The 22,548-nt window shown below is 42.8% G+C and overlaps 1 protein-coding gene across 13 annotated transcripts in view; it reads left to right on the top strand.

The window, feature by feature from the left end:
- Positions 1-22,548, top strand: part of FUBP1 (far upstream element binding protein 1) — a 62,525-nt gene that overhangs the window by 12,323 nt on the left and 27,654 nt on the right. For all 13 annotated transcript variants that reach the window (XR_012905934.1, XR_012905933.1, XR_012905936.1 and 10 more), the window contains 5 exons: positions 168-328; positions 1,508-1,662; positions 1,751-1,830; positions 10,533-10,661; positions 12,291-12,365. Coding sequence is in view for 8 of the 13 variants with exons in the window: in XM_075936311.1 (XP_075792426.1) it covers positions 168-328; positions 1,508-1,662; positions 1,751-1,830; positions 10,533-10,661; positions 12,291-12,365 (600 nt within the window). In the remaining 5 variants the exon portion in view is untranslated. The remainder of the gene's footprint in view (positions 1-167; positions 329-1,507; positions 1,663-1,750; positions 1,831-10,532; positions 10,662-12,290; positions 12,366-22,548) is intronic.

The following is a 22,548-nucleotide window of genomic DNA, read 5'->3' as shown; positions in this document are numbered from 1 at the left end:
GTTTACAAGATGACAGTACATGTGTTTCAAAAGCATAGCTAGGTTATCAACTCCAAAGCAATAATTTCCTCATTTTCTTGGTGTCTAGTATCTTATGGTTTTTTGTTGGGTATCTTTTGTATGCACACTAAACGTGTTGCCCTCAAAGGTGGTGTTTTTGATTACAGGTGGTGAAACTATCAAAAGCATAAGTCAGCAATCTGGAGCTAGAATAGAACTTCAGAGAAATCCTCCACCAAATGCAGACCCTAACATGAAGTTATTTACTATCCGTGGGACGCCACAGCAAATTGATTATGCTCGACAACTTATAGAAGAAAAGATTGGAGTGAGTATTCTGAGAGGCATTTTTAATTGCTGTAAGGATACATTGGTACATTCATCCTTTATTGCTTCAAGATGCAGTTCAGAAAATAAAGGAAGCTGAACAGAAAGGCTGAGGCTGTTTTCTGTTTCTTCCCTCTTCTGGGTTTCTTGTTCAAATGTTAACTGGTTGATGGTAATTAAAATAGTTAATGTTACTGATCAATATCTGATAGTAAAGTGTGACATGTAACCAAAATCACATATTAATTTAGACTCTTGATGGTAGTCTGAAAGGTCAATGTTTAAATGAGAAGATAGAAATTTCCCTTTCTAAGGTTGTGATTTTCACTGTTCTTGCTCTGTGGATAGTGAAGAATTTGACAGCCTAGGAGACGAATTTGGTCCATTAAACTATTACTGTTAAAAGAAACTACGTTAAACATTTAACATTTTTCTTTACTAGTCTTATTCCCTTCAGGTAGACTTGTGTATGTCATGGCTCATAATGTAGTGTTGCTGGTTTGTCTAAAAATAATTTAAATAATTTTTGTTTGCCTGCACAGTTGTTTCTTCTTGATGCACAAAAACTGTGAAAATAAAGTACATCTGCAGTTCTGTAATTGAAAATCTAAGTGTGCAAACAATGAGCAATTGGACTAAAAAAACTCTATGGATTTTTATATAATGCTCAGAATAGTTTATACATAGTTTATTTTTTTTGCAGAGAATTGGACTAAACCAATATCCTTTGATTAAAAGTAAAGCTTGTCAATTTTTCTAAATGAATTCTCTGGTTGAAATGAAGATGTAAAATAATTTAATCTTGATTCAGAACATTCACATTCTGACTTTTAATCCTAACTAAAGTTTAAACCAGTGGTTGTATAATTATTCTGTCTCAATCATCAGTTGTACGTGAACACCGAGACAGTCTTGATAGTCAAGAGAATGAAGTTTTTTTTAATTTTTGAATATTTAGGTATTTTAAATTATTATTAGGCGAGGTTGTCCATAAACTCTGCATGTTGCAGTGTCCTTGAGAGCCAGAGCAGTTGGAGTGCAAGCTAGGAAAGAATTCCTAAAGATTTAGCGAACACCTGAGTGAAACCTTTTATATGAGCCTCTGTTGGAATTCAGACTTGTGATTCCAGTGTGTGAAAACAGGGTCACTCTTCCCCCGCCCACTTCTTTCCTGTTGTAGGGTCCAGTAAATCCTTTGGGTCCACCTGTTCCCCATGGGCCCCATGGTGTTGTTCCTGGCCCACATGGACCTCCTGGGCCACCAGGTCCTGGCAATCCTATGGGACCTTATAATCCTGCTCCTTATAATCCAGGGCCTCCTGGTCCCGCACCTCAGTAAGTAACACTTCAGTTACCTGTTGTTTTTCTCATAATATGGTTCTCAAATTGTATTTCATTGCATGTGGCTATTTATCTTTTACAGTGGCCCTCCAGCCCCATATGCTCCACAAGGATGGGGAAATGCTTATCCACACTGGCAGCCACCAAATCCACCAGATCCAGGTAAGAAATTTGCTTTTAATAAAATGTTTTGGTCAGAAACACATTTGTACTTGACCTGCTATTAAAAGTGTACTCTACTTTTTATTTGTACCTCTAAATCCAAAACGGTGCTTCTCCTTGGAATCTATTTCATGGATTCCCAATTTTGAATGTGCACTCTTACATATATACCATGTGTTGGTTGTGATCTTTTGGAAAATCAGTTGCCAGAAAAGCTGTATTATGCTTCCTTCTTAAGGAAGGAAAAACAACTGAAGAGAGTTGGAAGTTTTTCAAAGGGACACTAAGGGCCCAAAAGCAAGCTGTTTGGCTGCGTAGGAAAGATAGAAAATATGGCAAAAGACCACCTTGGATCAACCAGGAGATCTTGCATGATTAAAAATAAAAAAGGAGTCATATAAAAAATGGAAAGTGGGACAAATTACAAACAATACAGGAATGCAGAGGCAAGATTAGAAAGGCAAAGGCACAAAATGAGCTCAAACTAGCTACAGGCATAAAGGGAAACAAGACGACATTCTATAAATATCTTAGGGTATGTCTACACTACAAAGTTAGTTTGAACTAACTTTCATAGGTGCTACACTAGCGCTCTGTTAGTTCGAATTTAATTCGGACTAACGGAGCGCTTAGTTCGAACTAGGTAATCCTCATTCCACGAGGATTAAGCCTAGTTCGAACTTACTAGTTCAAATTAAGGGCTGTGTAGACCCTTAATTCGAACTAGTGGGAGGCTAGCCCAGGGAAACTCGTCTGCCCCCCTCCTGGCCCCGGACCCCTTAAAGGGGCACGGGTTGGCTACGGTGCCCGTGCCAGATGCAAGTCTGCCAGCACCCAGCCAGCAGACTCTGCACCTGGCACGGATCGAGCCACCCACTCAATGCCCCCCTGCCCTCCCCCTCTTCCTGGGACCAGGCTGGCGGCTCCCGGGAGCTTGCCCAGGACCGCAAGAGGCGGGCACCCGCCTGGGCTAATGCAGACATCGTGGACCTCGTCCACGATCTCCGCACTAGGCACAGGAAAGTGGCTGTCTAGGGCAGGAGAGCTGCCAGCCTGGCCACCCAGGAGCAGGTGTGCAAGAGAATCAAGGGGGTCCACTGAGACCCCCCCGACCCTGATCCCTGAGCTTACAATGGCCGTCCTGGGTCACACCAAAGGTCCATCTAGCCCAGTAGCCTGTCTGCCGACAGCGGCCAACCTTAGGGACCCTGGAGGGTATGGACCAAAGACAGTGACCAAGCCATTTGTCTCATGCCATCCCTCTCCAGCCTTCTACAAACCTTGGGCAGGGACACCACTCCTACCCCCTGGCTAATAGCACTCCATGGACCCAACCTCCATGACTTGATCTCACTTCCCTTTAAACTCTGTTCTAGTTCTAGCCTTCACAGCCTCCTGCAGCAAGGAGTTCCACAGGTTGACTCTTTGCTTTGTGAAGAACAACTTTCTCTTACTAGTTTGAAGCCTGCTACCCATTCCTTTCCTTTGGTGTCCTCTAGTCCTTCTTTATGGGAACTAATGAAGAACTTTTCTGTATGCACCCTCTCCACCCAACTCCTGCTTTTAGAGACCTCTATCCTGTCCCCCCTCCGTCTCCTCTTTTCTAAGCTGAAAAGCCCCAGTCTCTTTAGCCTCTCTTCATATGGGACCTGTTCCCAACCCCTGATCATTTTAGTTGCCCTCCCCTCTCCCAGCCTCTCTCTTCCCCTCTCCCCCCTCCTTTTCCCAGTCTCCCCCAGTTTTGTTCAGTAAAGACAGATTCCATTTTTGAACACAATTGTCCTTTATTTTGTACATCAAGAGGGGCTAGGGAAGGGTAAGTGGAAGGAAGTGAGGGAGGAATGGGGTACGTGCCCCCGATGGGGAGGACTGGGTTGGCTCTGCGGGCTTCTGGGGGTGGAACCTCTCCTGCAGCCCCCCAATTGCCCCCTCTCCCCAGATGGCAGCCTGCGGCAAGTGCAGCCGGACTAATGGCTGAGTGCTGTGATGTGCCCAGTGTGGGTACTCCGGGCAATCCAAGCCAGGACTGCTTTGTAAGCGGGGCACCCCTGAGAACAGTCTGTCCGGGGTGGGGGTTGGGACTCCTTAAGCACAGCCCTCGGCTAGCCTGTGACAGCATCTCCACACTCTAAGTCCTCTTCTGATGCCCTGCTGGCACTGCTTCCTGCCATCCTTAAGCCTGGTTCAGGGTCCACTTAATGGGGACATGCTAGTTCGAATTAGCAAAACGCTAATTCAAACTAGTTTTTTAGTCTGGATGCGTTAGTTCGAATTAGCTTAGTTCGAATTAACGTTGTAGTGTAGATGTACCCTGAGAAGCAAGAGGAAGACCAAGGACAGGGTAGGCCCATTGCTCAGCGAGGTGGAGGAAACAGTAACAGAAAACTTGGAAATGGCAGAGATTCTTAATGACTTCTTTGTTTTGGTCTTCACGGAGAAGTCTGATGAAAGAATGCCTGACACAGTGAATGCTAGAAGGAAGGGAGTAGGTTTAGAAGATAAAATAAAAAGAACAAGTTAAAAATCACTTAGAAAAGTTAGATGCCTGCAAGTCACCAGGGCCTGATGAAATGCTCAATGCTCCTAAAATACTCAAGGAGCTGATAGAGGAGGTATCTGAGCCTTTAGCTATCATCTTTGGAAAATCATGGGAGACAGGAGAGATTCCAGAATATTGGAAAAGGGCAAATATAGTGCCTATCTATGAAAAGGGAAATAACCCAGGAAACTACAGGCCAGTCAGTTTAACTTCTGTGCCAGGGAAGATAATGGAGCAAATAATTAAGGACATCATCTGCAAACTCTTGGAAGATGATAGGTGACAGGGAACAGCCAGCATGGATTTGTAAAGAACAATTCACCTTTGTCATTATTTTCAATGGGAAAATTGACCCCGCATAACACATTTTCACTTAACACGATCATTTTCTGAAACCTATCTATAGCATTAAATGAGGCATTACTGTATCCCTACCTTGATTTTTTGTCTTTGTGCCAATTTTCCTCAGAGGCCACTATGTGAAATGCGTGTGTAACAAATAAGCTTGCGGTTTTACATTTGACTAATGTCCTTTTTAATCTGTCAGTGAACATGGTTTCTCATTAGTTCTTCTGTAGCTATTTTTTTCCCTGAAGTGGTGTTGATCAGGATGAAATTAAACCCCTCAAATTATTCCCAGCTTTCCATGTTTCTCATCTTTGTTTTTCAGAACATCGTCCCTATTAATTTTAATTTAATTGAAGTTGATAAGGGTCATGAGATTCTCTGATTTCATTCTAAGTAGTTATTTTTTTCATAATCTATTCTGAAGTCCATCTTTTGTTTAGGAATCTTTACGGAAGGAACTTTAAAAATAAACAATCTCTATTTGTTGCTGTATTGAGAAGTAGATGGTATTTAGAGGAGGCAGGTGCCCATGGTGTTACTCTTCTAAAGGCAAATACCTTAAATTTTAGAATGATAATGCAGTAGTTTGTTTTCCTCTGCTTCTCTTACCATGGGCACATGTTTGCAGAATATTTTGGTAGAGCCCAAGTTCTGTTCCTGCTGTCTATTGTTCAAAAGAGTCATTTAATTTCTTTATATATTAAAAAAGTTTTTCCTGCAGGACGACAGAGTGACGTCATCATGTCATTCTGCATCCCGCCTGCCTCCTCCCCCTGTCTAAGCTTGAGCTCAACTTTGCTGCTTCCCCATGCCATTTGGAATTGCTATTTTAAAACAAGCCCCTAGTCCCTTTCCTCCACCGGCACCCCACTGGCTTTCAACACCAAGAAACATGGCGCAGTAGCTGGCAGCCCCCACGTCATAGCTGTGACAAACCAGGGGAAGAGAGAGGGGGACGGTGTGGTGCTTGGGACAGCAACCCGGGGACCAGTACTAGGAGAGAGGGGCTCTCAGTCAGGTTTCTGTGCCAGCAGCAGGCCCTTGGCTCTCCTGCCGCCAGGCTCTTGGGGAGCTACAACGCTGTGTCCAACTCCCTGGAGTCCAGCTGCCTCTGCAAAGACTTACCCCCTCTCCTGTAGCTGCCAGAGGACCCCCGAGCTGCCCAGAATAGCTGACCTGTCTGCTCCTTCCCTTCTGCTACAGGCGGGTGGGCTTGGGCTTTGCGAGCAAGGCTGGGGCAGTGAGCTGCGTAAGGTGGGACCATACCGGGGAGAGGCCAGGACAGAGGTTCCCCATGCTGCTGCTTTCCCCACCTCAGCAGGCTGCCGTGCTCCTGAGTGCCGTGTACATAGGGCACCTCTGTGCCTCCCCGGCTGCCAGGATTAGAGCCAGGCCTGGCATATCCCATGGCTGGGAGGAAAGGGTTAGAGTTGGGTAGGGGGAGAAGAAGGGACCTGAGCTGGAGCAGCTGCAGCCCAGCCCTCCCAGTGGCCTGGGGGGAGAGCCGGGATTGCTGAGTGCAGTGAGTAGGGGGCACAGCCCCCTAGTGCTAGTTGAGTATTTTTCTTGCAAAGCCATTTTTCAATGAAAAATTGACTTTTAAAAAAACCCCAGTTGCTTCTGTGGAAAATTTCGGCTTTGATTGAAAAAACAAATGAGAAAATGGGATGCTTTATTTATTTAGTTATTTATTAATTTTAGCTGCAAATTGAAAAATGTCAGTTTTGAAATGCTGTCTTCTGGGAGTTTCAGGCTACATCTACACTGGAAGTGCTGCAGTGTTGTAGCTATAAAGTTGTGCTTAAAGTGCTTCAAGCTTTTAGCCAACAGGAGAGCTCTTCCGTTTTAATGTGTTTGTTACAGGTTGGACAAGATCATAGTTCTTGTTCCCTTTCTAGAATATAGATCCTGGGGTATACGATAGCTGGGGACATCAGTGATGCATTGATCAACAAGAGGGTTGCTGGTACTGTCAAGAAAGATGTAGTTTAGCCAAGAAACAGGGCTGTAGGTAATAGCAGCATAAGGTATTTAACTCTTAAATTCTGAGAGTCATTAATGCTATAATAAACAAAAAAGGCTTCCCGTTATTCACCAAAAAAACCAAGCCATTTTGGGTATGTGTGGGAGGGCAGAGAACAGTTTCTGGCCAATACTAATCTTGACAGAGTAATTCAAATGGTGGAGAACTTTTGATCACTTCTAATGTGAGCAGATTTCTTTTTGTTCATTTTAATTTTCTTTCACTCAAGAATCATCTTAAAATCCTGGTTTTCTGATGTGTTCTCACTGAAGTTGAGATGCAAGAATGCACACAAAACTGTGCTCATCTTCATCTTTTTAAACCAGAGCTATTCTAAGTAATTTTTCTGACAAATTTTCTTTGGGTTTACAGTTCATTTTGTTTTTTTTCTATTACATGCTAGAGAGCACGGTAATCAGTTTATCTGTTTGCGTAGCCCAATTCTTCAAGTTTTCAGTAAATGAGTTTGTGGCTTGCATAGGTATAGAACCAAAAGAATGACAATCCATGATCTCTTTATTTGTATTTTCTCATTAAATATTCAGCATTCAGTCAGGGAGTGACTCAAATTAACAGAGGGGCATTGAGATGGTACTGGTATTAGCTTGGTGCTAGCATAGAGGTAATCAATTGCAGCTTTGTGATGAATGAACTGAACTATAGTATCAACGTTTTAGAATAAATAGGAACCAGTGGACTAGACATGTGCCTTGATTTTTGTTCAGCTTTGCAGTTACACAAATGGCTACACAAGAACTCTCCTGTTATGGTCTTAATGGTAGTGCTGGCATAGCAACTCCTATATTATTCCCTCTAAGCATCTGCTGCTCTTTCACCACATCTTAAGGGGGGGTGGGAGAGAGGATCAGTCTCTTAAGTTGTTTCTTTGGACCAGCCAAGTCAGAGACTAGGGATGTAAGCAAGTACTCAAGTAGTTGACTACTTGATAAGCTTAGACTTATTTGGTAGTGGAGTTACTATTCGACTACTCCCTCCTCCTCCAAGAGCCGGTGCTGAGGAGAATTGGCTTAAAAGCTGGTTCCCCCCAGCACCGTGTCTGCAGTGCAGGGGAAGCAGAACTACAGTGGTCCTGGAGCTGGTGCAGTCTGGGACTGTTAAGTCCTGGCTTGTGCCAGCCCCTGGAGCTACACCCGCTACAGCTCTGCATTTCAAATGTAGACTGCCTGTGTGTCAGGCTCCTACTGCATTTAAACTGCATAGCCACAGTGGGAGTAGTGAGTGCACCTTCCCCCCCTTAACTAATCGAGTAGTGGAAAATTCCATCAACTGCTTGATTAGCTAATTAACCAATGCTTAACATCCCTATTTAAGACTGATGTTTGTTTTGTTTTTCAGTAGTTTTAAACCTTTCTTGAGATCAGTCATAGTTTTAAAATACTTCAATTTTAAAATTCATATGTTTTAGAACATCCTGTTTTAGTGCTATGTGCACTTCCAGTATTCTGCTTTCATTTTCTTTTAGTAATATTTCATTGTTTTCTGTTTCTTTTCTAGGTTCTCTTTTTCTCCTCTGTTCTACCCCATTGTCTCCATCTGTTGAGTTTGTGTTGTGCTTTCACTTTTTTTGCTGTGGACTCAGATTTGATCATCTTTTTCCTATATGCTTAGTTTAGTTCTATCTGGAGAATCCCAGTTGGTGGGTGTGGTTCCCCCCCCCCCAATTCTTTTGATCATTCATGTTCATATACAGGATCTGTAAGCTTCAAAAACACAGTTCACATTTTCTGCTGAGCCACATCAAGTTTTCCAGTCCCTCATGTGCCCGAAAGCTTTTGCAAACTGGTGGTGTAGTTATTTTCATGTGGTTCAACAGAAAGAGTGAACCAAGAGGATTGGAAGCAAAGATGTGACTCTCTGGCTACAATTAAAAATAATGGGTGGAAGAGAAAGATGATCAGATATGTAGATGTTGATCAGAACAAAAATGTTACATGTTACAGGACCACGGACAGTTTAAATTAAAAAAATGTTTTGAACTGCACCTCTAACTAGACTAGAGGTTGGCAATAATTTTAGAAGGGAGATCACTTCACAAATGTTTGAAGAGGCCCTGGGCTGTCCCTAAAAGGGCGTGGCCTCGAGTCAAAGGGGTGGGACCAGGACACTTCATGCTCCCCCTGACTGGAGAGAACACCTGGCGGTGGGAGAAGACTTCACATGCCCCAGGCCCAGTCAGTCTCTTGCTCCCTGCCCTGCAAGGGGCACATAGCCCTTAGACATAAACTGCCAGCTGTTCAAAACAGCTGCAGATTCACTCTAGGCCAGTGATCTCCAACTGTTTTAAACCGGAGCTCACTCTTGAATTTAAGTGCAATCCAGGATCTGCCTCAAACCGAAATATCCTTGCCCTGCTTCCTTTTTGTAGCCCTTCTCCAAGGCCCTGCCCCTGTTCACTCCATCCCTCCCCCCATCCTCCCTTTCACCAGGCAGGGGCAGAGTGTTGGGGTGCAGGCTCTGGTCTTGGGCTAAAGGATTTGGAGTGTGAGAGGTGCTCTTAGCTGAGCTTGGGGCATGGATTGGGGTGCAGGAGGGGTTCAGGGTATAGGCTCTGTAAGGAAGTTTGAGTCGGGGGATCTCAGGGCTAGGGAAGAGGTTTGGGGTGCAGGAGAGGGTTTTTGACTGGAGAAGGATTTCGCAGCTGGTCCCAGCAGGACACTGCTTACCTCAGGTGGCTCCTGGATGGTGGTGCAGTGGGACTAAGGCAGGCACACCACTGCCCTGGCCCTGCATCACTCTCAAAAGTAGCCAACAAACTCCATCCCAAACCCTGCTGTGTCCCCCTCTCTTATGTGGAGTTAGATTACAGAGTGGGAGGGGGGCACCTACCCATTACCACCCCCTCCTCTTCCTTCCCTGCCTTGCATTGCAAGGGGGGGATGGCACCAAGGAACAGGGCAGGAGTTGCACAGCAGTAGGGGGGATGAGCAGCTGAAGTGCTGGCATTTGATAGCCTCTTGGCCAAATCAGTCAAGATCACCTGTTGGAGACTCCTACTGCTAGATCCCGATCTACTGGTTGGTGACCATTGCTCTAGGTGCCATACACCCCTAGTGGGAGGAGGAGACTTTGCACGCTCCTAATCCCCAGGTCTCAATTGGCCTGGGAGTGGGGGAGTGGTAGGGCATTAGTGGGCCGTTCAACTCACTTGGTGAGCTCGATGTGGTCTGAGGAGGCTCTCTTGCATATCCCTGTGTTATACTTAGGTTGCACCTTCCAAAACAGGACCTGTACGGTCTGGCAACATCCATGGTCTGGCAGGACCACAAATGTTTCTAGACCAAAGAGCCCCAGACCAGAAACCTAATAGCAGGAGGGCTGGTGGCGTCAGGGCTGGTGTTCACTATTTTACAGAAGTACACTTTGCAGCACTTATTTAACTTACTATATTATCCCCACACCTTACCTTTTTAATTGACAATTTTTATAAGCTCAAAATTGTGTATTTTTAATATAAACTTATTCAATAGACTTTAATGAGAGAGAACGAATTCACAGTATCCATATAGCCTCAGTTGGCTGAGCAGCAGCGAGCCTTGCTCGCCAGCCGCACAGTTCTACACAGATCGCTCTGCGCTGGCTCTTCCGGGGTGTAATCTACTCGCCACAGGTGAGTAGATTACATTGTTTGTCGAGCCCTGCATAGAGCTATATTAAAGATTAAGTGTTTCATTAAAATTTCTCAGAAGAAAAATTAATGCCAGAAAAATTCTTGATCTGTTAGAGACTTTTTTACAATTCTACTTCTTATAAAAGCAACGGTTTATTTCTTAGGTAAACCAGGAACAGACCCCAATTCAGCAGCATGGGCAGCTTATTATGCTCACTACTATCAGCAGCAAGCTCAGCCACCACCTGCAGCCCCTCCTGCTGGACCACCTACGACTCAAACTAATGGACAAGGTATTCAGATCAATCTGTTACAAAGGAAAAACTGCTCTTACTGAAGAAAAGTGGTCCACCTAGACTTTTATCCTGTTAGTGTTGTTTGGGTTCTTCCCATACAGGGGATATTTTACTTCATATTAGCATACATTGTTGGGAAAATTCGTACCTTTAGTGCCAAAACTTGAAATTTGTAGCTTTACTTCAGGTTCATGGATGTTAAACAAGGGCATGCAGAGGTCTTTTAGGGGGTATATTAGCTCATCTAGATATTTTAAAAGTTTTATAATAGGCTATGTAAAAAGCAGTATTAAACTCAGTACCAACTAAGATTTTATACAGACAAAATGGGAAAATAAGCTATTTTTAAGTGCTAGTGTGCTGTGTCATGTCTGTATTTCTATATCTAATTTGGCAAGTAATTTTAGTGAGGTGAAACTTGGGGCACACAAGATGGTCAGACTTCTGAAAGGGCTACACTAGTCTGGGAAGGCTGAGCGCCACTGCTTTAAACTATTTTCACTGATAATTCAAGATAGAACTGTTTCCTGAAGTATGTCTACATACACAGATTGCATTGACTTAATTTAAATCAGTTGAGTAAATTTATATGTGCAAACTAAATTGGTATGTCAGGTTTAAACCAATATGAGAGTCCAAGCACAAAGTCATAACTATTTAACTTGTCATAAAATCACTCCATGATTTATATTAGGGACCAAAAGCTTCAGAGGGGTAGCCAAGTTAGTCTATAACTGGAAAAACTTAAAAAACAACAAATAGTCTAGTCGCACCTTAAAGATTAACAAAACATATAGATGGTATCATGAGCTTTTTGGTGGGCAAAATCCACTTCTTTGGGTGATTGGAGTATAATAAGCCCAGATCCAAGAATAATAAGGGAAGGGGCAGAGGAAGAAGAAAAAAGGAAAGGGGGAAGAAAAAGAGACAGTGAGTAGATAGTTCATATAGTTACAAGAGGCTGTTAAGAACCATTAGTACAGGTTGGTTAAGTCATTAAAAAGGTGGAAGATAGTGTGAGAGCCAGGTTCACACGTTTTGCATAAGAATTAACTTCATTCTCAAGTTTAAGTTCCAGTCCTTCTCTGTGGATTTGGCTTGTGGATTTGGTCTGAAACAAATCCCTGCTGCGGCTCTGCATTTCAATCCTTTAAAGTTCCTTTAAATGCAGAGCCGAATTAGGGGTAGCTGCCAGACCTGGCGCAAGCTGGGACTGAGCCTGCATGCCAGCTCCCAAAATACTTTAAATGCAGAGCTCATGGGAGGGGGTGCATGTATCAAGTAGTGTCAACCAATAAGCATCTGCTTATGTGTTAATTGTTCAACCAGTTACACTATTGCATCCCTAATTTATGCAGCTTTGAACACCTAGTCTTAAATGTTTTGGATTTCAATTGGCAGTTGCATAGCATGTGTTAGATTACTTGTATTCTTGGGAAATTTAAAGTATAAGAACAACCAGTAGTCCGACTTAAAACAGCTATCCCTCTGAGACTTTTAAGAATATAAGTAAATAATGTAAATACTTAATCTGTGTTTTGTTTCAAATTAATACCCAGATGTTTGTATACAAAAATTTTGTTTCAAATAACTAAATGTTTTTTATTTTTACTTTCTGTAAATCAGGAGATCAACCAAATCCAGCACCAGCAGGCCAGGTTGATTACACCAAAGCTTGGGAGGAATACTACAAAAAAATGGGTATGTTATTCATTTTTAGTTTGTTAAAAAGTAGATCTTTGTAAGGGGGAAAACAGTGCTCACATTTGATATAACAGAGTTTTAGCAATAAAAATAATAACTGTTTAATTCCATAGTCATTTGTTTTAGGATGTTGTCTTGTAGTAAATGAGCATGTTGAGGAACCGTAGAAGTGCTATTGGTTTGTGGGTTTTATTTTGTGTGGTGTTTTTGTTTTAAAACAAGCAAATATGATTTTCAAGAAACGACATTGTGTAATGCAGGGGTAAGGAGCCTTTTTATCTGACATAGGCCATTGACCCAGAGAAAATTAATCACAGACCACTCACTTGCAGTGAGATGGGTGGAGCAGGACTTGGGGCTTCCTCCCACAGTAGGGCAAGCTGGTGCTTGTGGCTCCAGCGTACAGGGAATAAGGGTTGTGTGGCAGGAGCATGGAGAGAGTGCAGCTGGAACAGTTTTTACAAGGGGGTGTTGAAAGCCAGTGGTCTCCCAAACTTTTTGCATGACACCCTCCCCCTCCCATGTCCTTGCCTATACCTCCTCTTTCCAGACCTTGAGCCAAGACCTGGCCATAGCTCCAGGAGATAAAAAGGGAGAGACAGTAGTAAGGGACTGAGGCTAGGTCCATAGTTGAGGGCTTGGTACAGCACCCCGGGTAGGGTTCTTGCACAAAATCTGGGGTGCTTCAACACTCACTGCACCTCAAGTTCCTACACCTCTGCATGGTGGTTCAGTGCTTTTCTTCTATGGCAAGGTAAGTCAGTGCTTGTGACTTTAGCCTGCAGGGGGCATAGCTGCATCGTGGGCCTGATGAAATATAGCTATGAGTCAGATCCAGCCTGTGGGCTGTAGTTTCTCCACCTTGGTCTAATGTATGAAATATCCTATGTTTAATTGTTGAGTGAAAAGTAGCATTATATTGAGTCTTTTACAACTTACATGCTTATTTTAAAAAAATCTTCTGGTATTTGGACTTCAATCTTTAATGTTGCCTTTGGAAATCAGGAAAATTGTGGGTGTGTTTTACAAAGCTTTTGTGTACCTTCCTGGTTTGGAAGTTCATCTGATGAATATTTTCTTTCAGATAACCACTTACGTCTTTTTATTTTTATTATTAAGCTTGCTACAAACGAATGCCATTTCTACAGTTTTTATGACGTCATTTTTTAAAAAAACTTGTTGTTCAGTATGCAACAGCTAAGTGCCATGAACTAAATCATAGACTATTCTTAGCTTTAAAAAAAAGGGGGGGGGAGGTTTTTTTTAAGGGGATGCATGTTGCTTTTTGTTTTTTCTTTCATTTCTTTATTTCTTCTTCCTTGAATAAGGGAGGAATATTTGGCACTTGTATAAGACCTGCCAGTAGATGCATATTCACTTTTCTGGGGCATGATCTCTTCTCCCATTTTGAACATAATCTTATTCACGGAACTCAGCCACATGTTTAAGTATATTCCAGAATTTCTGCCTCAGATCATGCAAATTATAGCAACTTTCATTTCTCACTTTTTTCCATTACTGTGTTGTGTTTAAAAACAGAGGCAGTGAGAAGTATTTCTTTTCTTTTTAATTTTCATCCAGGGTGGTGGTGCCCCAAATCACAAGAAGACTTCTTTATCTGTAGTTCTTCATTTTATGAACATTGTGCAGTCCTGACCAAAATGAAACAGAAGAATAGTTAAAATATGTTCCACCTCAAGAAAAGGGGGAGTTCCGTCACAATTCTCCTAGCCTAAAAATATTTACTTTGCCAAAACTGGACTCAGATTCTTAAAGATGTGTTGGGCCTTTCCATTCTTTCCCTTAATAGTGCAAACTTGTCTTCAAGGGTGAGTTGATCCCATTCAGATACTGTTCCTGAAAATCTGTAGTTGGGTCAATCGTAGTTGTTCATGAATTCTTCCTATTGACTCTGTTCCCACTGGTCCAGTCTGCCACCAAGGCAACAAGATCTTAGAGTCCCTTATCACATTCTCAAAGGGATGATTGCAGACCTTGGCAAGAAATCTGGTGTTTGTTTTGAGTTGGTTTCTTTCGCAAGGAGACTTTAGGCTCCTTCAAGCACTTTTCCCTTCATTTCGACTTGAATTGCTTATTAGATGATAGAGAATGGGGACTCAAAGCAAGGGTAAATTCTGAAAAAGGGACAAGTTCTCAGATGGGGGGAAATTCAACCTTCAGAAGGTCAGGCAAAACATTCTAAAAGGGTGGAACAAATAGGAATTAACTAGTTGGGAAGCATTGGAGATCCTTCACCTCCCCCTCTAACTCCAGCACTAGTTATGATGTCACTACTATAATTATGTCACTACCAATGACAGGAATAATCTCGAATTTAAACATTGACCTCTCCTGCTTCTTTGGCTCAAGGATACCATTTCGCCCACATAAGTGTTCAAGATAATGGGGAAGGAAGATGATTTCCCCATCAAAATCCATCCAAAAATGGAGGATGAACAATTGAGAGCAAATATTCAGTATTAAGTCAGAATTTGCATTTCCACTTCTCTTTCTTCAAAGAGGTTGTAAAAGAGGAATGGGAGACATGGAGAAGACTTATCAACAAGGCATTATGCTCTGTAAATTTCTCCATGTCTCCCATTCCTCTTATAATTTGGGTATGAAATGCCAGTGAGAGCGCCACATCAGGAGATGGGCACTTTCCCTCTTTTTCAGTCCAAACCATCAATGTGACTGTCAGCAAATCTACTTCCACCAAAGAATAGAAGGCAAGATGCCGTGCTATTTACTCATTCTTTGGACAATGGATACTGGAGAGCATAGCAAGAATACTTCTGAGACGTTTCCTCCACAGTCTTCCTTTCTGTCTGTCTTTCTCAAAACTTGAAGAGTGTCAAACATTCCATCTTGAACAAAACATTTGAACGTTGGGGCAATGTAGCTTGTCATTTTAAGACCAAAGATACTCGAGGTATACTATTTTTCCATATTAAGAAATAGGTAAGGTGCAGTTCAGATAATCCTAGACCTTTATGAAACTGAACCAGTAGCTGAAGGTTAAAACACTGGATGGAGAGGCTCTTCCAGTATAGCAGCAGAAGGTCTTGTTTATGACCTGCTACTCAGACACTAACTTAACTGCCATCAACAGTTCATCAGTTTCATCTACCAGACTGCTACTGCCAGTAGAGGCAGAGGACAGACTAAACTTCGATACTCTGCAGAGTTTTGTCAAAGATAACAGAGGTGACAGCAAGACTCTGGACTATAGGAACTCATTTATATTACTACGTTGCTTAACAGTTGATACATACAAGAAGGACCAGTGTTCCTGACATAAGAAGAGCTAGGCTAATTTAGGCGGTATCTGAGGTGTTCATGTTGTGAAGAAACTAGTCTATCCTTACCTGCAGCTCTTAGGTCTTCTAGTCCTATAAATAAATGCAAGACTGCATGTGGTTTCAGGAGTCCAGATGATTCAAACAAGATGTGGAAGAAAATGAGAACACCATCCTCTGTGATTCTCTTTCTGCTGGTAGAAGCAGGCAGTTTGTGATGATAGAACTTCCACATCAGTCAAGAGGGCAGCCTTTTCCAAAGCACTAGCTTCCTAGGAATGAGAAATCTGATTAGCTGTTCTGGCAGTCAGGCAATGCATTTATCATTTCGTGCATAAATCAACAAGCAGATGCAAAGACTCTCAAATCTAAATGCTTCAATCAAGATCAAAATAAAAGGACTCAGGGGAAAAAATGGACTACATTTTCATTGGATGGGCCATCCAGAATGGGCTTACGCAAATTTGAACAAATTTTTTTCTGCTGCTTTGAGAGAGATCCTAGGAAATGAGCAGGTTTGGATTTCCTTGGTTTGAGATCCCCCACCAATTTCTTTTTGTCTCAGCATTAAATAGTGTTATAAACAAGATAATCTAAATATTAAGCAGGTGTCCTACCCTGTGGCATCTTTATCCAAATGAACAGTTAGGCCTGTCTTCTCTTCCTGGGATCTATAGACCATGCTGCAGTCTTCATTACATATCCATTGAGACAAAAGACGTAAACAGTGTCTGAAATTCTGCTCTTAAAAGCACAAACTTTATTTATTTTTCCACAAAGACAGAGTCACTATTCCAGAATAATTCCCAGAATCAGTAATTACAAAGGAACTTTATTTCATATGTGAAGGGAGTTCATCCTTTAGTTTTACTCAGAGCCTCAACTCCCTAAACCGGGGTGGGGTACTTCAGGCCTGGGGGCCGGAGATGGTCCCTGGCTTGCCTGGATCCAGCCGACGATAGTGCTCCAGCTCCCCTGCCTCTCCACTGCAGGGCTGGAGCAAACAAAATCTACTAGCTTGACCCTCGCCTCCCCCCCCCCCCCCCCCCACGCTCTGGTGTGCGAAAGTTTCCCTTTCTCCCGCCCCCCCCCCCCCCCCCCCCGCGCCCTTCTAAACACATTATACAGTCTGTGCATGAAATACATTCTTATATTTCATTGTTGTAGAATCTTCTGATTCAGGATGTACTCATTGTTTTCCATTACTTTACATACCTGGACCTAAAAGTGTCTATTTTTTCATAGTCAAACTCTTTATCTTTATCAGTGAAGCCCAATGATGAACAATCTGAATGGATTAAAGCCCATTCAGCATGATCTTCAGTAACATGGTGGTAGATGATGAAGCACCAGCCACCACAGAAGAATCAGAAAATTTGCTGATTAGTCACCCATAAACATGTTTATAAAACACTTATCTTTAATTCTTTGTTCAGCAGCATTGTTCGGATGTCCCCAATTACTATACTGTTACTTAAGGGAGGAATTCCTCTCCTTCCTTATTGCCCACTGTAGTCTAAAATTTAACTGATGGAAAATAAATTAAGAATACAAAAATTGACTACTTCCCCGGGATGTTGCTGCCTCTTTTAGTCTGGCTTCTTTGAGAAATCTTACGTATGCTTTTGCCATTGCCTCTCAGGATGTGTGTGGTTAATATATGATAAGATAAAGCATTACTGGTTTTTAAAAAAATCTATTCGCCTAGGTCCTCCCTTGACTCTGGTGTGCGCAAGGAATGTGGTTTCCCCTCTCCTGCCCTGAACACATTTAGTATTTTAGTACAGCTTTGAAAGAACTGATCCTGAGTGAGGAGAGGTGACAGTCCCAGAATTCCATTATTTTTAGGGAAAGTCTGTGCCACAAAGTTAAAAATTCTGCATAAAATACTTTAAAATGTGACAAATTTTATTTTCAATTACTTTAGTAATGTCAGCAAGTATGTCTTTAAAATTACACGGTCACTTCCCCAAGAATAGAGTGTTAAAGAAATGCCTACGACAGTACAGTTCCTGCTTCTTTGTGTGCCCCTTCCCCACAGCCCAGCTAATAGATGCTCGCACCCCAGAATATAGTTGTGGGGCCCTACCTGGCCCAGACATTTCCCCTCCATTTTTCCCCAGAGCACAGCTGTTTCTCTCCTCTCCCTGGCCTAGACACTCACTCCCCTATACTTCTTTCTTTCCCTCTCCTATACCCCCATATGAGATCAGATGCAGGTCATGCACACATCACAAGGCCGCCGCATTCTCTGAGTCTAGCATCCTAGAGCCAAGGGATCCAGAAAGAGCCTGATGTTGGATTGTGTCACCACCATGCTTCAGAGAGTGTAGGGAGCTGCAGCCCTCCAATTCCATCTTCTTTTTCTTGGCTGCATCTTCCATTTGCAAGGTGGGCTTTGCTGTGTCCAGCAGCCCTATGTGATTGGCAGCATCTCTACAGCATACTTTTCTAGGGTGAAATAGAAATTCTGCATGCCCAATATTAATTTCTGCAAAATTCTGTAATGTGCGGTTTAGAGATGTTAAATTTCGATTAATCAGCTAATTGAGTAGTCCATGGAATTTCCATTGACTACTCAAGTAGTTGATATGGGGGGGGCTCTCGCTGCGTCTCTGCCTTTGAAATGTAGCAAGAGTCACGCACAGCTATTGCCTGGTCCCCCGCTGCGCCTCTGCCTCTCCAGCCTCCCCCTTCCCTTCCGAGTGGAGATGATGCCGGGGGAACTGGCTTTTAAGCCGGCTCCCCCTAGCACTTGCTCCTGCTCCCCCATCAAGGGGGAGGAAGCAACTAGTCAAGTAGTGACTACCTGATAAATCATGTGCGTATCGGGTAGGCAACTACTTGACTCATCGCTTTCATCCCTAATGCGGTGGCACAAAATTCTCCCTGCTTGTAATTCCACAGAGTAAGCTTGAGCTGTCTCTGGTATTTGCAAGAAAAAATGTCAAACAGTGATACCTTGTGGAAGAGGTCCGTGAAAGGAAGCAAGCTGATAATAAATTCCATATTTGTTTTGGTGTGAGTTTTTGCACTCCATAAAAACAGATGGTTGAATATGGAAAGAATCTTTGAGACTTTTCATTTTCCAGCTGGGCTTCTGGAAATGTGAAGGAGGATGTTGGAAAGTACTTTGGGATATAACTTGTAATGGGTTATCACGCATATTAGCTATCTGTCTCCTATTTATAAAATGCAAAACTGTAAATCTTTGCATGGAACCAACACAAATTACTGCACATTCTGGTACCGAACTTCAACTTTTTTTCTTTGACACTTATCTAAAACACAATCTCTAGCTACAATTGAAAGTGGGTATGTTGGGACGGGGGGAGGGAGGAGGACATCCTGTTCAATTCACAAGCAGTATCTATAATGATATTTGAGACCATTTGACCAGTGTTGGAGGGAGGGTGAATGTAAACCTTTTCTTTTCTATGTTGCATGTGACAGATTACATGATTTCAGCTCCATTTAGGTCATTAACTTTTTTCTTAATCAGGAACAGAGGAGCTGTTTTTCTGTGTACACAAATTGACTTAGCGGAAGTAGAATTTTAAATTTTCTTCTAAGATTAAGCAATATCAGTTGTCCTGGCCTTACTTCAGTAATATAGCACTGACAAAAATCACTAACCCTTAAGAAGACTTTTAATATCTAAGTGTATGTAAATTGAACACTGATTTTGCTACAGTGCTGTGCCAGGGAAGAATTTTGAGTATAAGCAGGTGTGAATCCTTCTTTTTGGGAGCTATTTCATAAGAGGTTGTGTCAGGAGGTCAAGGTAGAGGGATGGAAAGGATTCACTGGGAAGCTGTAAAAAGTCCTAGTGAGCTGTGTTTAGGCATAAAAGATTGGTCTTCTGGAGAAGTGAAAGGAAAAGTTGGAGAGTATTGTGGGTTATAACTTGTTTAAAAAAAAAAGTTTATTACATGCAATAGAACAAGACTACCTCATATTTACAAAATGTAGGAACTGGGAACAATTGCATGGTTCCCTTGCACATTCATTTGCAAAAGGATTGGAATAAAATATAGAAGGGATGCCTTGCATTCTGGTGTACTTTTTGTAAATTCTGCTTCTTTATTATGTTTCTAGCTGTTTTGTTTCCTCAAGATCCATTGTTTCTTTAAAATCTTTGTGGTTCTGCAATGAGCAGAGATCATTTCGTTGGATTAGAAGGAACTGAAGTGTTTTCTTGTTATATTTGCAGTATTCTATTAATGTCCTCTTGATAAGCCAAGATTAGAAAAACAATGCATCAGTATGCATGTATTTGGGATGTTAGTGTGTAATTGAATAGTCATTTAACTGCATGAAATTTTTTAGTAACCGGCTTCACTCTTGGGGAGACCTCTGTTACCCTGTGCTGCTGCCTCTGTATTAGGCTCCTCACAAAGACAGGCTGTGCCTGCCACCCCACACTGCTCCCTCTCATACAGAGCCAGCAATGTAGGGTGGCAGCAGCCCATGTCCACAGGGAGCTGCTGCCATGAAGCAGCCTCTGTTTGTGGCAGGTCCAGGTTCGCCGCGGACAGAGGCTGCCCTGTGGCATGCTGGTGCAGCCTCTGTCCCTGGCAAGCTCAAACACCCTGCAGTGGGGCATGGCTGTCTTTGATAGTGCAGTGGGGCAGTTCCCCCCCAGCCTTGTCTCCTGCCTGCCTCATCCCTCACCCCACTGCCTCAGTAGGAGGCAGCGGGAAGACTTATCTTTGGAATATCAAGACAGGTCAGTTAATCTGAATATTTGGCCATCTCTACCAGCCATTTTGAGCACCTTAAACTGTACCTGAACATATGCTAGTATTTTGATAGAACTTTTGCTAGAACCTTTGATATGGGAGCTTGTGAATTATCATGGATTGTTCATCCTGCATTTGTTGTCATGCAAAGGTGGTACAGGTTGGGCCTCGTTGGACTGGCATGTTCAGGTCCCAAACCAGGGAGTTTGCCAGGCCAAGGGAGGTTAATGTCCTCCTGCTGGTTGCTAGCCGCCACTCCCAGACTCCCCTCCTGGCAGGGCTTTTAGCTGTCAATCCCCACTTTGTGCTGGCCTGGCTACACTCTCTGCCATTGCCCCTCACTCCCAGCCGTCAGGGCGCTCTGGGCCAGCAACATCTGTGGTCCTGTCAGACCAGGGATGTTGCTGGACCAGAGTCCCAGATTAGAGGTTAAACCTGTAGTAATAATAGGAGGTGTTAAGGGGTTTCTAAATTCAGAAAGCTTGGAGGGAGGAACATGTCATGGGCTATGCTTGACCTTCCTTTCCAGTAGTTATATTACTGAGGTTTTTTTAGTAATATCTCTTGCTTGTTGGATGGAAAAAGTTTACTTGAGCAGTAGTTCTTAATTGTAATTCTCCAGTTATTGTGTGTTAAGAATAAATTAGAGCTAGAAATTTGGAGTTGGGAGGGGGAGCTTGGGGATTGTTGTCTTTTGTGGAATAGATTGATAAAATATGTGCCTTTGATGGAAGTGCCTAGCTTGAACAGTGTTAAAGAAATCTTAAGATTTATTTCTGTTAACAATGTTGCTTGGGTAGCAAGTCAATTAACTTTACATTTAATGAATTAACAGCTGATGAGTTAAGACAGGCCTACACTAGACCTGAAAGGGCGGGTTAAGATAACTCCAGCAACAAAATACATAGCTGAAGTTAGCTTACCTTAAGACTAGCTTGGTGCCATCTTCAGAGGGAGGCCGATGGGAGCAAACTGCCCCCGTTGCCTTCCCTTGTTCTTTGTGACTTAGAGGAGTACCAGTGCCAACTGGAGCTGCCCTCAGCATTCGCATTTTGTGGGTCTTAACTAGATCTGGTCAATCGAATGCCAGAAGATCAGTCTCCAGTGTGGCACATGAAGACGTGGCCAAAGTAAATGCAACAAGATCACGCTTTGTAATTTGACTACTTAATTCCTCTTCCTTGTTGACCTGCATTTTAATTGAAAATATTGTCAGTTCAAGTAAATCCAAGTGGGCAAGCTTGGGAAGGAAAGCTTTTTTGTTTTACTTTTTTTCCCCAAAAAGTGTACTCTGGAACATGTTTCAGCAGCAGTCAAAGTATTAATATACAAGGTCTAAATGGCAAAATGTGAGTATTCATGTGAGAACTTCTGGATGCCTGCACATTGCTTTTTATAAAGAATGTGCTCAAAATTCAGTCACATGGAAGTAGTAAAATCTGTATTGATATTTAAGCACATATGAAATGGTACTGTCCCAGAGTTAAAAGTGGTTCTGTAATACCAACTGGAAGAATAGCATTGTGTAAGTTACGTGATAATTACATGCTGTCTTTCACTTTTTATTTGGACCTGAAATCAACTGAGGGGCAAAACCCCTGGGTATACACAGTAAAAATTTCTGACGTGTTGGGGGGGAATGGAGGGTGCCAGTCATATATTCTAGTTAGTTAAGAGTTAACTAGAATAAGTGAAGGAGGGGATGAGGCCACAGAGGGTGGGCCCAGAAGTGAGGGTTTGGAGTACAGAAGGGATCTCCTGGCTCTGGGGTAGAAGGGATTTCAGAGTGTCAGATCTAGATGGTACTCACCTTAGGCAGCTCCTGGCAAGTGGAACAAGTCCCTGCTACTCCTAGGGAGAGGCGCAACTAGGTGCACTGTCTTCACCCGGAGGTGCCATCCCTGCAGCCCCCATTGGCTATCGTTCCTCGCCAATGGGAACTGCAGAGCCAGTGCTCATGATGAGGCAGGTGCAGAGCATGATGCGCTTGTGGATGTTCCTCTATCTAGGAGCAGCAGGAACATGTTGCCGCTTCTAGGGAGCCATATGGAGCCAAGTAAGGGAGCCTGTTGGCCCTGCACTTACTGGACTATAAAGCAGATTCTCAGAAATGCCAGTTTATGGAGCTTTCTGGCTGAT

This window comes from Pelodiscus sinensis, chromosome 9 (assembly GCF_049634645.1).
Source record: "Pelodiscus sinensis isolate JC-2024 chromosome 9, ASM4963464v1, whole genome shotgun sequence".
NCBI lineage: Eukaryota > Metazoa > Chordata > Testudines > Trionychidae > Pelodiscus > Pelodiscus sinensis.
The sequence above is the reverse complement of the archived record's forward strand: the minus strand, read 5'-3'. Positions and strand labels throughout refer to the sequence as shown.